This window comes from Myripristis murdjan, chromosome 10 (assembly GCF_902150065.1).
Source record: "Myripristis murdjan chromosome 10, fMyrMur1.1, whole genome shotgun sequence".
In the NCBI taxonomy this organism is placed as follows: domain Eukaryota; kingdom Metazoa; phylum Chordata; class Actinopteri; order Holocentriformes; family Holocentridae; genus Myripristis; species Myripristis murdjan.
In genome coordinates this window covers 14,354,911-14,368,862 of record NC_043989.1, presented here as the reverse complement: position 1 = coordinate 14,368,862, position 13,952 = coordinate 14,354,911, and the positions used below count along the sequence as shown (strand labels likewise).

The window sequence follows — 13,952 nt, the reverse complement described above, 5'->3', positions numbered from 1 at the left end:
CGTACACATGAACACACAGTGCCAATGCATGGGAGGATGGAGGTCAGTTCAATCCTGGTGACACCATACAGCCAACTCATGCAAGGGTTACCACACCAGTGGCCTTGACAAAGCTTCACCACTTACAAAAAGTGAAGACACGTTCTATATCCTCTGATTAAATTGTTCAATTGAAAATGCTGTTAAACTAAGAGAGTACCGTGAGTACTCTCCCATTCACATTGAACTATGAACTCTCACTCTTGTGTAATTGTTCAAACATGGTCCTTCAGTCGCAAGGGAAATGGTATCTACTCGTTAGATACCTGAGCTGGACTAGCTCGCCCCAGACATACATGAGGGGGTCGACACAGTGGTTCAGCACCTGCCCACAACAGACTCATTAAGAATTCATAACTTTATAGATACACAGAGCATATAGGTTTAATCAAACCCATCTTTAGTGTTCTTTTGGGTAGGGGAAAAGGGGGACAATCCAAAACAGGTTATATTGACTCTTTAATTGTTAGGACATCCAATACAATTATTGTCTTGTTCTACCCGTTTCAAGGCCACCACCAAGGCGGCAGATAGGACAGTACCATGTGACCATTCAATCAGAAGAGAATCCTCTTGGAAGGCAGAGAGTGTAATAGGGTGGTCTGCTGCTCAACATGAGTTGGGAGGCTTTGGCCATCCAAATTGGAATCCAATGGCCTAATTCTTCGGTTACAGAGGAAAGGGGTTGAAGTACAGGGGAGAATAGGTGCCCACAGAGGTGAGACTCTGCGTTTTATCTATTGCACTCGCGTCAGGCCTCCTGGAAGTTGGAGGACACAAAAAGTAAAGGAAAAATGAGAATGGCTCCTCTTTTTCCCTTGTCAGTTGTGTGCAGCCTCCCTCACAGACAACAGGTAGTCACAAAACAGAATTTGTATTTGATGTAAGGCAGTTTGGTGTTTTGCAGAGAGCCCAGTTACACTTCTCTACCCCCATCCTTTACACAGAGCAGCTAAAAACCACAAGCAAAAAAATTCCCACAAAAAGAAAAAAAGAAAGAAATGAAATCTAACAGCCCTCCAAGTAGACAATTCTAGTGAAGTGTAAAATGTGTAGCTTTTAATATGTAGTAAAATCTCAGTAGGATTTTATCATTTATCTTGTGATTTCATAATATAAATGTAGAGATTCACAACGCATTTCTTCCTTTTGATCAGCCTCCCAAGATGTCTTTATGGGCTGCAGCACAGACAACTGGCAGACAACCAAACAGCAAGCTGGTTTGTGATAAATAGATCACCAGTTTGTAGGTTTCTCCATCAATTTCCTCAGTCATTATAAACACGAGAGAGAACTCCTTGAACAGTACCATCAGCTGGGCTCGATTTTATCCAGTCCTTTTTAGAAAAAACAAAACAAAACAAAACAAAAAAACCTCAATTGGTCTTCACTTCTCATCTTGCTGTCTTTTTAAATGTGATTTGATGAACATTTACAAAGTGTTCCAACTTGGTATGATTTGTCTCTGTTCCCCTGCAACTTCTTTTGGATCCCAACTCCTCTCTCCGGAATTCTGTAAAACATTCTGATCTTCACAGTCAGTCCCAGTTCATAAAAGGATTAATTCCTTTTTCCCTTTTTTGTTTTTAAATTGATTAATTCATTTGGAATGGCATTTCCAGTCTTGAATGGATTTGTTGAGAAACTCATGCAGGGGTGTGCACAGTCACAGTAATGGTGATAAGACTTTTTCATTTAGAGAGTAACATAATGATGACACTAAAACTTGATATGAAACATATCTGCAAAAAGGGCGGAGGAGGGGAGGCTATTTGGACCTGGGTGGGGTCTCTGGGAGGCAGGAGGGGAGCTCTGCACAGACGCAGAGGGGACAGCTGGGAGCTCAGAGCTTCTCTGAGGAGGGGATCCAGATGTAGGGGCCAGACTGCTCCTCGATGATTAGCTTGATTTTGTTGTAGATCTCCTCTAGTGAGTCACCCTGTACAATGGCTGGAGACACAGACACACGTGCATATGTATTGACAGTTGCATCTGAACCACAACATGCTGTTAGTGAATCAAAGCCAAAACAGAGCGGGACCTACCTGTGAAATACTCTCCAAATTCTTGTTCCAGCTTAATTGCCTTGTCAAAGACTTTATTGGCCTGCTCGTACGTCTGCCTCTTATTCATTTCCCTGAAAGAGACAAGTGGTTATTATTAATATTACAAATTTAAAATCACTGATAATGTCAGGACCATGTCAAATTGGTCTTAATTGCTGTCCATGAAAAAACTCAAACTTACATTAGGGCTTCAATGGATTTTGGTTTTATAAAGATGGCAATCGAATAAAGTTGTGCTTGTTGCAGTCGTTTTATAGCATTCCCAGACACATCCAGAATGCAGTGTTTTCCCTGTGAGAGAGTCGAGTTTGGTCTGTTAAAAATACTAGAAAATCTTTGATTTTTATTAGGTCATATATTCATGAAGGGATCTCTTCAATGCAGTTCTGTGGTTCTTACAATGCTACAATTATCAGAAGTGCAAACTAATAATCATTTTCAATTTAAGGCAAGCTGTGGCACAACATTCATCACAAATGTTTACTTTCCAAGGCAGCAGCCCGAGATTACGCCTCTGGTTACACCCCAAACCCAATCTGGTAACCCAATCTTAGAGAGAAACATAAGTCATGGTCCCTACCCTCTCAGCCACTGCTCTGACAGACAAGATGCTTGTCCCGTAGAGGTTCTCATTGAACTGGCCAGCCTCAATGAACTTATTATCCTGAATGTCTTTCTCCATTTGCTCTCGCGAGGCCACAAAGTGGTAGTCCTGACCGTCCATCTCATTCTCTCGCCTTGGACGAGTCGTGTCTACAGAGAAGAACAAGAGACAAATTTATTTTTTGGACAGCAACGGATCAAGTGTCTCATGCGGCATTTGCCATTTGTGGCTACAGAGCATTTGCCAGGATGGTTGGTGTATTGTCTACGTGTATTGTCACTCACGGGGAACACAAGAGCCAAACTTGTGGGGGAACTCAGAGATGAGGTCGTCATTTATTCTGTCCTTCATTGGGCCCAAGATGATCACAGGCCTTGTGTAGTGAACTGCAGTTGACAATGGAGAATATATTTAGCAACCACAGTTTAACTTAGATCCAGTTTCAGATTATTCTCTTACTAAAGAAGAAATAGTTTACTTACTTTCCTGTCGAATGACTGGCTCATAGGAAAGAATTGTGTCCTCCTGGCCCTCTGTAAAAGCACAAACAAATTATTAAGAATCATTAGGAAGAGGGATACAAGAATGGAACAGTAGGATGTTCATGGCTGATAAACAGTATGATTTTTTTTGCTTGCAGTATATTGTTACATGTACATTTTCAACTAATGTAGAGGGAAAACTGTCTTCTATTATGTGACTGATGGGCAGTGTAAAATATAAACAGAAAGACCACAGCTGATACAAGCGACTCACTTGAACTGCTTTCACTGTCACTCGTGTTGGATGTCAGGCATTCTGCGAAGGATAAGAGAATGATTAGGTTGCAGGTGATTTTAAAAATACACACTAGAGCATATCCTAATACATGCTCTTGGTTTTCATAGGGGTGAATATTATTTTCACTTGCCTCCAAAGCCTTAGGAAGAAAAAAAAAGCCAAATTTCTCAACATCTAGGCTTAACCAAGTGAAAAAAGAAAAAAGCATAAAGAAAGCAGAAGTTTCATTTTAGTGTGGCCGCTGTGCTCTTGTTATACTGGGGAAGTGGTTTGAGGTGCTAGGAATAGGAAATTAAGTACTTCCTGTCCAATGTCCCAACTGACCCACCATTCCCTTGCCAATGTTTCCTACGGCTAGATCTGTGCCTGTGGCAGTGGATCTCATATCAGGGATAAGACAAAGAAAACACACTGGCATTACGCCGTCCACAGTAGGGGGGCAGGGGCCGGGGGACTCGGGGGAACTAAAGAGAAAAGTGTTTCCAACTAGGCCTACCGACACCCTGTTCTGGTGACAGATACATACCAGCTTACACTGTGTGATCTTTATCTCACTATGCCCTTCTAAACATTTACTGTAAAGACTGAGGACATTCAGGCAGCCTAATGCTCACTCACCCACCCAAGGGAATGTGTGTTTTGTATGCACTGTGAATCTGAGTGTGTGTGTATGTGTGTGCATCCATGTGTGTGACTGTAAATGTGTGTGGTTTAGCCATTCCCAGCTGGGTCTGCAGTGACAAAGCATTTTTCTCTGAGCTCAGGGGACAGCTGCTTGACACAGTACAACCACACACTTACTCAAACTCTTTGATCCATAAAAGTCATCGCTTAACCCTGGGAAGTCCTAGGTGTCCCGACAGGTGAGAGCAGAAACCAAGAGAAGAGAGCAGACAGGAAGAAGAAGAGGTTAGTGAGAGTTGGGGCAGGGAGAGAGAGAGAGAGGAGTGGTGTGCAGTGCTTGCCAGGCCCACCGATACATGGTGCTGTGCTGTACTGTACTCATTAAGCCTGAGCCCCACTTTATTCATAGTAAGCCACGGCCTTTCAATTACACAAGCCCAATCCCATTAAAATGGGATTTTGACCTGTTAGTGTAAAAGCTGCAGTCCAGTTAATGAGATTCTTCCTGTTGTGGGTCAGTAACTGACTGGAGAATTGACCAGTAGTAGAAGGGCGTAGTGGCATCACAGTGTTAGTAAGGCCTGTGTGTTAATGCAACCAAAAGCTTGCACACACACACTTCTGCGGGCAGCACACACCTGGGCACTCCTCAGGAGCCCAAAGACAGACACAGACAGACACCAGAGTGAGACCCACATCTTAAGCCTAGGGCTGGATTGGCATGTGGGCGTCTCTGGGACAGTGAGAAAGGGATAACAGCGGTGCCATGACACAGCCACTGTCCATCCCCAGAGGTGAGTGGAAAGATGAAAGCTGAAAGAGGACTGGAGGATGAAGGGAAAGGACAGCAAGCCCCTTGATCACACAGCTGGTACTCACGTTCAGATTCCACCAAATCCACAATATTCTCCTTGCTCTTGTAAAACGGGAACTTGCGTGAGAGGTTGAAGCTTTTTTTGCGCTTCACTTTGACTGGCTGCTTGAAGTGTGTGGATGAGAGGAAGAGGGGCAATGAGGAAATGAAAACAAAAACAGAATGGGGTTCAATGAACGCTCTCAACAACCATGCAAAAATCAAATGAAATGGGAAAAAAACTCATAATGAAAATGAGAAGCAAGTAACGGGTGAAAATGAATAGCACATCAATGCAAAGGAAACAGGCTCCTGTTTACCAACTTAACCATATACCATTTTTAATAAATGTAATCTCATTACATTACAGATAACACAGACACAACATTACAGCTGATTTATAAGTCTACAAATTAAATCTGACAGAACTGTCTGACGAGCTTGCTGACATTTTGTATGCACAGAATTTTTAATGCCACCAAGTCTAAAGAGACCTCTCATCTCCACAGAGCTTCTGTGTAATCTATGCAGTAATATGAGTGCTTTTAGTGTTTGCTTCAATGAGCAAGTGTTGGTCTCTTTCCCATACTCAGGGGGAAGTAGGCCATCTCCCTAGGAGCCCAGCAGCGGCTCTTAAGAGAAGCTCTATGGCATCAAGGAGAGACCAGCCAGCCCTCCACACTTACCCTGTTGGACTCAATCATGCCCGTCCTGGCGTGGAACTTGACTGTTTTTAACCTGGCCCGCTCTTTCTTCTCCACTCTACATGTGAAGACACAAAACAAAGGTAACTTTAGATTGTATTCCTGAGTAACCTGACACATTAAGGCTGTGAATGGTAGTAGTCGTGCTAGTCTTGATTGGCATTAGCGCACTGCAGACCAGACTGTTGGTTTAAGGGGGACTGTACCTTTTCTTGCTTGGAATGACCCCAATCTGCTCACTCTCTCCATGGGGTGTGACCAACCTTGCCTGCCACCACTCATCATCAGACGCATTTATGACATGGAGGATGTCGCCGTAAGAGAAGCTCAGGCCCTGGCTGGGCAGACAGCTGTCCCTGGTCCGGTCGTAGTCAAACAAAGCTCTACACACACACACACACACACACACACACACACACACACACACACACACACACTATGGTTACACTTTTTTTTTTTTTTTTTTTTAAGTCTATTAACAGTCTATTTTTAGCAGCGCTCACTCAAAATAGCCCAAAGCATGACGTTTACTTCAGGTGTGTTGATTCCCAAGAGATAAACTGAAGGCTATCACATATTTGGAATACAGTGCAACAGAACAAATTAAAATGATCTGCCTTAAAACACTACACTGTGGCCTGTGGGCCTTAATGAGGAAATGCTGTTGAACTGTTATCTTGTAAAATATCTGTTTGGGATGTGGCATTCTGCTATAAGAGATGCTTGCTGGATGGTAATGGTAATCTCATGTATATTATTTTCACATTGTGATGTTATATGGATACTTACTTCGTCTATGTACTGTCATTGCACAGGGTCTATGATCCTTGTTTTCTGATTGGCTGCAAGTCACTGCTCATTGATCAGTGCCTTTGATTACTATATATATGTTACAGGCATGTAGTTTCTTCTGTTTGAGATCTGATGATGATGTAAACTGAAATGTTCTCTTCATTTTGAGCACTTCTTACTTTTTGCTCGAGCACCATATGTAATTATTAAACATTTTTCCAATATCACATAATATGCTGAACCTTTCCTTTTGTGGCCAGCGTGCAGGTGAACTTTTCATAAATTAGATGCCAAGATTTAAAAACCCATTTTGTGTGATCACATCACTTTTCTACCAACACTTGGAAGAATTTAGCAGCAGTTAAGAATCTCCTGTCTTTTCACAACTTCTCCCTCATTGTCCTTACCTATCACTTTACAGGGCTTGTACACTCAGAATGCATGGAACTGAGATTAAACAAACAGCATTGTGAGGAAAACCCAATTTTGTGTATCTAGATCTGCCGGTTATAGCATTGTGGTGCAGGGCTGAAACGAATGAATATTTTGATAGTCAGCTAGTCATTGATTATTTCAATGATTAGTCAATTACTCTGATATTTAATTGCTTAATTACTAAATGGCTCAGCAAACCAAGCTTTTAAATTTACTTGGAGGTTCTTTTAAGCATACGCTAAATAACAAGACAATGTACACTCAATGGCCACTTTATTAGGTCCACCTGTATAATCTATTACAATTCAATACAACTGCTCTGCCATAAAGTTTACTTTTATGATGCCTATAATGCTCAGGTTTTGGTTTTGTCACAGTAATAGAGATGTTTATTCAATTCTATGTTTGGCATTGAGCTCAGTTTGTGGTGCTGTTGTGCTGATGGGGATGCTAACTGGTGGCCGTTTGACCGGTTGTTGACCGTTTGAACTTTAACGGAATAATCTTGTCGTTTAATTTTAAGGCCGAAAGTGTCGTCGCCGACACAAATGCGCATGTCATATTGTAAATACTGTACAGTGTGCTCTATCGAAAAAATTCCAACTGTCCTTGAAAACTAAGAAGTTGCTCATGAACCCACATACAGTTTAATACGGTAAACATGGCGACGGGACGCTCTGCCGGGCTTGGATTACGTCATAACGCTCAGAGCACAGCTCGGTAGAGAAAGACCGAAGAAACAAGCCAAGCTTATGGTGATCACGTATAGTTTTGAACAAAGTATGTCATGCAAGTCTGCAAGAGTCATAAAACCACCAAGCAGACTCATCAAGGAATCTGGAGACAATATTTTTCACAAGGAGAGAGAGATTTCTTCTACACCACGGTAAGCAACATGCGTAAATTACATAATGTTAGTAGGATGTCATGTAGGCTATGTACAATATTTGACTTCGGGATGAATGGTGTTCCATATTATCTTATGTCTGAATTGGTTTTGGGCCTGCTGAGGGGACACCCATGGTACAGAACGGACACAGTCGCATTTTTGACTGTCTGTAAACTTTACAGACAGTGAAATAATATTCTCGGTTAACCAAAATAAACCGATTAATGAGGCCCGACCAAGAAAATTTTCCATTTTCGTCATCCCTATGTGCTGGACTGCATTTCATTGAGAGGTGTTTCTAATATTCTGTCCCCCTCATGTACATAAATAGGGTGGACAAATTCTGATTCTGGCTTCTCAGTTGTGAATATTTTCTGGTCCCTTTAGTGATCTATGACAATATATCTTTGAGTTCTACACTGTTGGCTGGGACAAAACAAGACATTTGAGGACGTTACCTTTGGCTGTGGGAAACTGATCAATATTTTCCCAGTTTTTTTGACATTCTATGGACCAAACAACTAATTGATTAATTGAGAAAATAATGGACAGATTAACTGATAATCAAAATAATCGTTAGCTGCAGCTCTACGCCATATGTATGTAAGTGTAAGTGCCACACTCAGCTGTGAACACTAACAAGTTAATTTACAAGTCAATCTTGTACATGACATTTCTGTCGTGTTCTTTTTCTACAACAACAATAGTGTGACTGGACACACTGGTTTCTTTGTTACCGCATAGCTTCCACTACAAACACAAGCTGCTTGTTATCTGACTGTACACAACCACCCTGTCAGACAGGTAAACTCAAAGACATTTAAAAACAAGGTATTAATACCTGCTTTACTGGTTTATCCATTACTTGACCTACAAACCCATATCTACAGGCCATATACCATGGTCCAGTGGAGACAGATGCTGTGGCCAAAATGCATTATCTCCTCTGGCTACAGTCAGATTCTGGCTGACCTATTCCAGCCTCCTCAAACAACAGCTGGCAATGAGCAAGCACATTGGTGATACTGAAAGTAATATGCCAATTGGTGGAAATTCTGTCCCAATGTGCTTTACAGTAAAATGAGTGCATTTTCAATATGGGTTGCCAGAGTGAAAATTAAACCTATAGCATTAATGGTGTTAGCACCATGACATACCTGTAGACCTACAGAATATACAGCGTTTGAGAATGAGTGGTGCACACGTGAAGACGTTTTTTTGTTTGTTTTTTTAGCGCACCTTAGAGGCTTAACGCCTCCACATTCCTGAGGCTGGGCTGGGAGGACATGGCTGCTGCAGCAGCGGGCTAACTAGACAGCTTTTCCTACATAACTGTGGGCTTAGTCACCCGCACAGGAGCAGGCTAGGCTCTACATGCCTCACAGGAGCCAGTCTATAAGAGGGGCATGAGTCAAGCTGGTTGACACTCCGCTGTCTATAGGGGGCATTCAGTGAGGTAATAATATATCCAGGGAAGGTTTGTTGCTGTTGAATTTAGGCTAAATCAATCTAATAGTGTAGCTATTAGGCTTAGAGGTTAAGTGAAGTGCATCAGCACTTTATTAGAAATATGGTGAAGCTCTTGGGCTATGGCATTACATCATATATTAATCCTTTCACCTTGACTCTGCATTTATGTGAGCTGAAGGATGCCACCTGTTGTAATTCCAAAATGAGCTTTGATACAGTTTGGCAACTGGCCCAAAGCATGACAACATACAGCATCTCTCAAAATTAATACATTACACAAAGTGGGGTCATATGTCACATGAAAAACAAAACCCAGCAGTGGAATCGGAAATGCTTGGTCCATCAGCTTATTTGATGGAAATGGAAAATATCAATCTGGCACCCTAAATTAACAATTACAGTGCAAAATGGCACAAAGCAAAAGTGTAGTACCATATGATCATGCCATCTATCATATGGTGTTGTGGGCTAATGCTGTACTGCTTTTGACATCAAGTGTTTTCAGCACCCCTCATACATAAATACAGGCAGGGAGGGCTTTATTTCTTATGCAAGAGTGTTAGTTTGACAACAGATCTTAGAACGCGATGAGATGTGTGTGTTCCAGCTGTACCTGACATAGAGGGAGCGCTTCTCACTGGTGCGCAGGGAGCCCGATCCCGAGCTCATGCTGCTGTTCATCATTTGCTCCCTCAGGTCGTGGATCTTGGACTCAAAGCGGCTGTACTCTGCACAGACACAAACAACCAAAACACACCACGTCAGAGTCTCGAGCATGTATTTCCTCATCTGAGGTTTCATGTGTTACTACTTGAAATACACAAAGTAAACTAGCACTGTTCGTGTTAAATAAGGAGGCAAACAGAGTGAGGGCAGAGCTGACCCCGTTCCTTTGTCTCCCTTGGCCATTGTTGGAGGTCTCTGTGTCTCAGCCTCTGTGTTGCACTGAGCCAGTGTGAGTGCAGGCACCGTTCAGTGGCTCCTTAGGCTGATTAATGACCCCAGGAACAGATGGAGGTTTATCACAGATCTGCCTCACACATCCAGTAATATCTAATGTCAGGTAATTAATTATACAGATTAATTAAGTTCAATGTGGACTCTTTAGTGTGGTTTAAAAAAAAGGTAGGCATCCCACAATTTCAAATGGATGACCATTTGTCATAGGTGTATAAATCCAGTTGCTGCTCAGGAGCACAGGCATGATATATGAATCCACCTGGACCTCCTCATTAAGAATGCACTCATTAGCTAGCTGTGCTGTGTGCTCTGTGCCCAGGCTGCTGGAACAAGCTAGGCAACCAAGCCATACAACACACAGCTAGAAAAACAAACCAGCAGATGCAGCTAGAAAAACAAGTACACTAGGATACTCATGTGATCACACAAAAAGGCAAGAGAATCACAAAAAAGTGGCACTGTGAGCACAGTCTGTCATCTATTTACATGTTTGGACAATGCTATGCTTTATGCTACTGATATGATACAAGAAAAAAAAACAAGTCAAAAGATAGTGAGAGCTTTCATTTTGAACACAAGCTGATAGTGTTGAGCAATTGAGACATATGTGGCAGAACAGAATCAAATCATTATTGTGTCTGATAACCTGCTAAAGCCCTAATGACATGCCATATCTCTGCCATTATCATAATTAGCCTGTTAAAGAGAACCAGCACAAACGAATACCATCCACATTTATTTCACATATTTCCTTAGCTGCCATGCCTGTATGCGTTGACTCCTACCTTACAGTTTAATCATCCATAGCTGCCAACACTTTCCCCTTCCAACATGAAAAGAAGAGATCAAAGTCCAAGTTCTGCCAGACAAGCCTACAAGTAGCCTTGAAAAATAAATAACCATGCCTACAGTCACGATTTAGCCAAGGGTCCTCCAAGATCCACAGAAAAGCCTGGTCAGATGCAAAAACAACCTTCAAGCCCACCGACTCAACCCCCCCAGCTGAAACCTGATGTGGATTCAAAGCAAACAGAAACCACGCCCAAGGCCTGGTGCCTGGTCTCCACCCTGCTCTCTGTAGGAAGGGTTAACAATACAACACAGTGACACTGCAAGGTGAGGTAACCAGACACCGCCTGACTGCCGGTAACCAGGAGCAACGTCCTAGCACTCCTAGCACAGGGACAGTGCATGCGGAAGCAGCCATACAGACTAGTCCACTTGGCTCTCAGATACAGGAGGGCAAAGGGAATTGAGCACTAGAGGAAGCAGTTAGTAAAAGTAGGGGCCGAAGACAAGACAAAGAGTAGTTAAATGAAAAGAACTAGACAAATGCCCAGCTTCACATTATCATCCAAACTGAAGGGCTGGCTCGGAGCCGTGGTGGTGAGGTCGTAGTATGAGTAGCACAGGTGGCAAGACTCAAAGCTACACTTGCTCGCATTCCTTAAGGTCTGTAGACACTGTAGCACAAACACGACTGATTCATCTAAGCCGTCTGGAAATGCAAGAGGGCCATACAACAGAGAACCGGCTCCAAGCCTCAACAGGGAGCACACTAACAGCCGTCACGGACACGTCTGTAGCCTGCTGTCAGTAGTGAGCATGGCTTACTTAGAGAATCAGATGGAAGCTGACACAGAGAAGCTCGAATCCAAATCATAGCAGTAACAAGGAGTCATCAGATCACTGACAAGCACGCATGCTTACAACGCTGAGGGTCTTCGTTCATCAGTGTAAAAAAGTCTTATAGCACTTCATATGCAAGGAACACTGAAATAAGAAGGTTAGCCTATATTAATTAGTGTGACCCATAGGAAGAGGAAGACAGCAAATAGAAACTGGGTCTTTTCTGTATCTCACTCTCCCACTGCTTGTCCTCATTAGCCGTACAGCCTTTTATTTTGGGGGTCGGGTGCTTCTCTTTTGATCCAGTTATGCAACACAGCAGGCATGTACTTGTAATGTGAGAGTGTGTTATGTTCTCTGGGTTAGTCAGGCCTGTGACCACTGCTACAGCCACCTCCCTGCCCCCCAACATACAGTAGAAGGAACATGTCAACCCTGGCTACGCTGTTCCTAAAAAATGTGTGCAGTGCGCATTGGTGTTGCTAGAGGTTTGACATTTCCTCCGCTGCCCTCCTCCCATTTCCTAAACGCAAAACGTCCACTGTAATTACACCCCTTGACAGTGGGGCAGGGGAGGCGTGTGGATAAGCATCCCTCTCTTCCATTCATTCCAGCTGAAAGTGAGTTAAAATTAAAGACTTGGTGGTGCTCCAGTGAGCCAGTGACAGACAGGGGGACCTCCAGCTGTAGCCTATGTGCTCTGTTGTGGCTTGATGTAGTCTTGAGCACTGGCCTTCCATCAGAGGCCTGTGAACATCCATGCCCCAACCCCTGAGAGTACTCCAGGCAGCTTGCCTGGCATGAACCAGCATTCACACTCCACTTCTTCCCATGACTGACTGTCCTCTTACAGCACACTGGGGTCCCTCCTGCTTCAAACTCAAACGAAGGACATGTCACACAACAGCTTAGGATGCCAGCAGAGTTACTGGCGACAGATCTTAGGTCACCAGTGGGGATGCAGGAAGTCAATCATTTGCCAAGGCTCTTGACTCCTGTGTTTAGGCTGGTTAAGCATTGTCAGGGTACAACACAAACAGATCTCGAAGTGCCCTTCACTGTGCTACAAAGGAGGCACAGTGCTCTAAAAAACATGATTTGGTCTAGAAACAATGGCTCCCTTCAACTGACCACATCATCATTCAATATGCTGCTTGAATAGTGGGGCTTGTGAGACAACATGATCTTACATGCGCCATAATGAGGCATTATATTCAACATTATTCTGTAGTGCTTTTAGCAGGCTGCAGCGGGAAAACTTGCAGAGTTGTCAGTTTTGATCTGATTTCTATGGCTGAGAACCATGCAGTTTCAGTTATGCTGTTCTATTACAATGACCTTGGCGAGTCACCGGATATTTAAAGTTTTCTTTTACGTATAAGCAATATGGATTGAGAGCATGGTACAAGTTATGCTCTCCCACAACATTCCTCTCATACTTGTTCAACCTGAGAACACAGCTTAGACCTAAAGCTCACAATATCCTTGCCATTGTTGTTATAGCATGTTCATGTGGCATGCTTAATTCCACTTGTAAAGAATTCCAAGGAAACTCATAAAAATATAAATACTAATGTAACTCTATTAATAGACAGTCCATTTACATGTTCAGATTACTACGGAAGAGTTAACAGATTTCCAGGGTCCAATGTCCCCTAGGTAATAAAAGAATACCAACCTGTGGGAAGGAAATTATGTCAGATCAGGATAAAAATGAGGAAATGTAAATATAGCCACTCCTGGCCAGAGGTTTTTATGAGTTACATTAAAAAACACCTCTGGTACATCCAAAGAAACATCAAAGACAATACACCGGTGAGGTCATTTGGTGAACTAATACACACAGTAAAGCTGACACACACCTGTTTTAACCACACCTCTGTCCCCACCTATAGGTTTAGGTTGCATAAGCGGAACAGCGGTATCACCTGATCACATTTTAATGAATTCGGGTGGCCATCAACAACCACACACTGCTACTTCAGCGATCCCTGAACACATGTTGGTTCTAGCTAACACACAAAACTGCACATGAAACCTGAATCTTGAAATAAGTGCATAATTATTTCATTTTAGATTAACTACACTGAAACTGCAAGGGCTGAGG

General features: G+C 42.8%; 1 protein-coding gene across 2 annotated transcripts in view; it reads right to left on the bottom strand.

The window, feature by feature from the left end:
* Positions 1-397: 397 nt before the first annotated feature.
* The window catches only part of dlg3 (discs, large homolog 3 (Drosophila)), an 80,908-nt gene continuing 67,353 nt past the window's right edge, over positions 398-13,952 (bottom strand). The window contains exons 14-24 of one of the 2 annotated variants that reach the window (XM_030061712.1): positions 9,870-9,984; positions 5,877-6,053; positions 5,653-5,728; positions 4,993-5,092; positions 3,466-3,507; positions 3,192-3,242; positions 2,994-3,095; positions 2,686-2,858; positions 2,287-2,396; positions 2,085-2,176; positions 398-1,989 (exon numbers count right to left, since the gene is read on the bottom strand). In XM_030061712.1, the coding sequence (XP_029917572.1) occupies positions 1,883-1,989; positions 2,085-2,176; positions 2,287-2,396; positions 2,686-2,858; positions 2,994-3,095; positions 3,192-3,242; positions 3,466-3,507; positions 4,993-5,092; positions 5,653-5,728; positions 5,877-6,053; positions 9,870-9,984 (1,145 nt within the window). In that variant the 3' untranslated portion in view covers positions 398-1,882. Of the gene's footprint in view, positions 1,990-2,084; positions 2,177-2,286; positions 2,397-2,685; positions 2,859-2,993; positions 3,096-3,191; positions 3,243-3,465; positions 3,508-4,290; positions 4,337-4,992; positions 5,093-5,652; positions 5,729-5,876; positions 6,054-9,869; positions 9,985-13,952 lie in introns of both variants that reach the window. The other variant, XM_030061713.1, reaches the window with a different exon arrangement.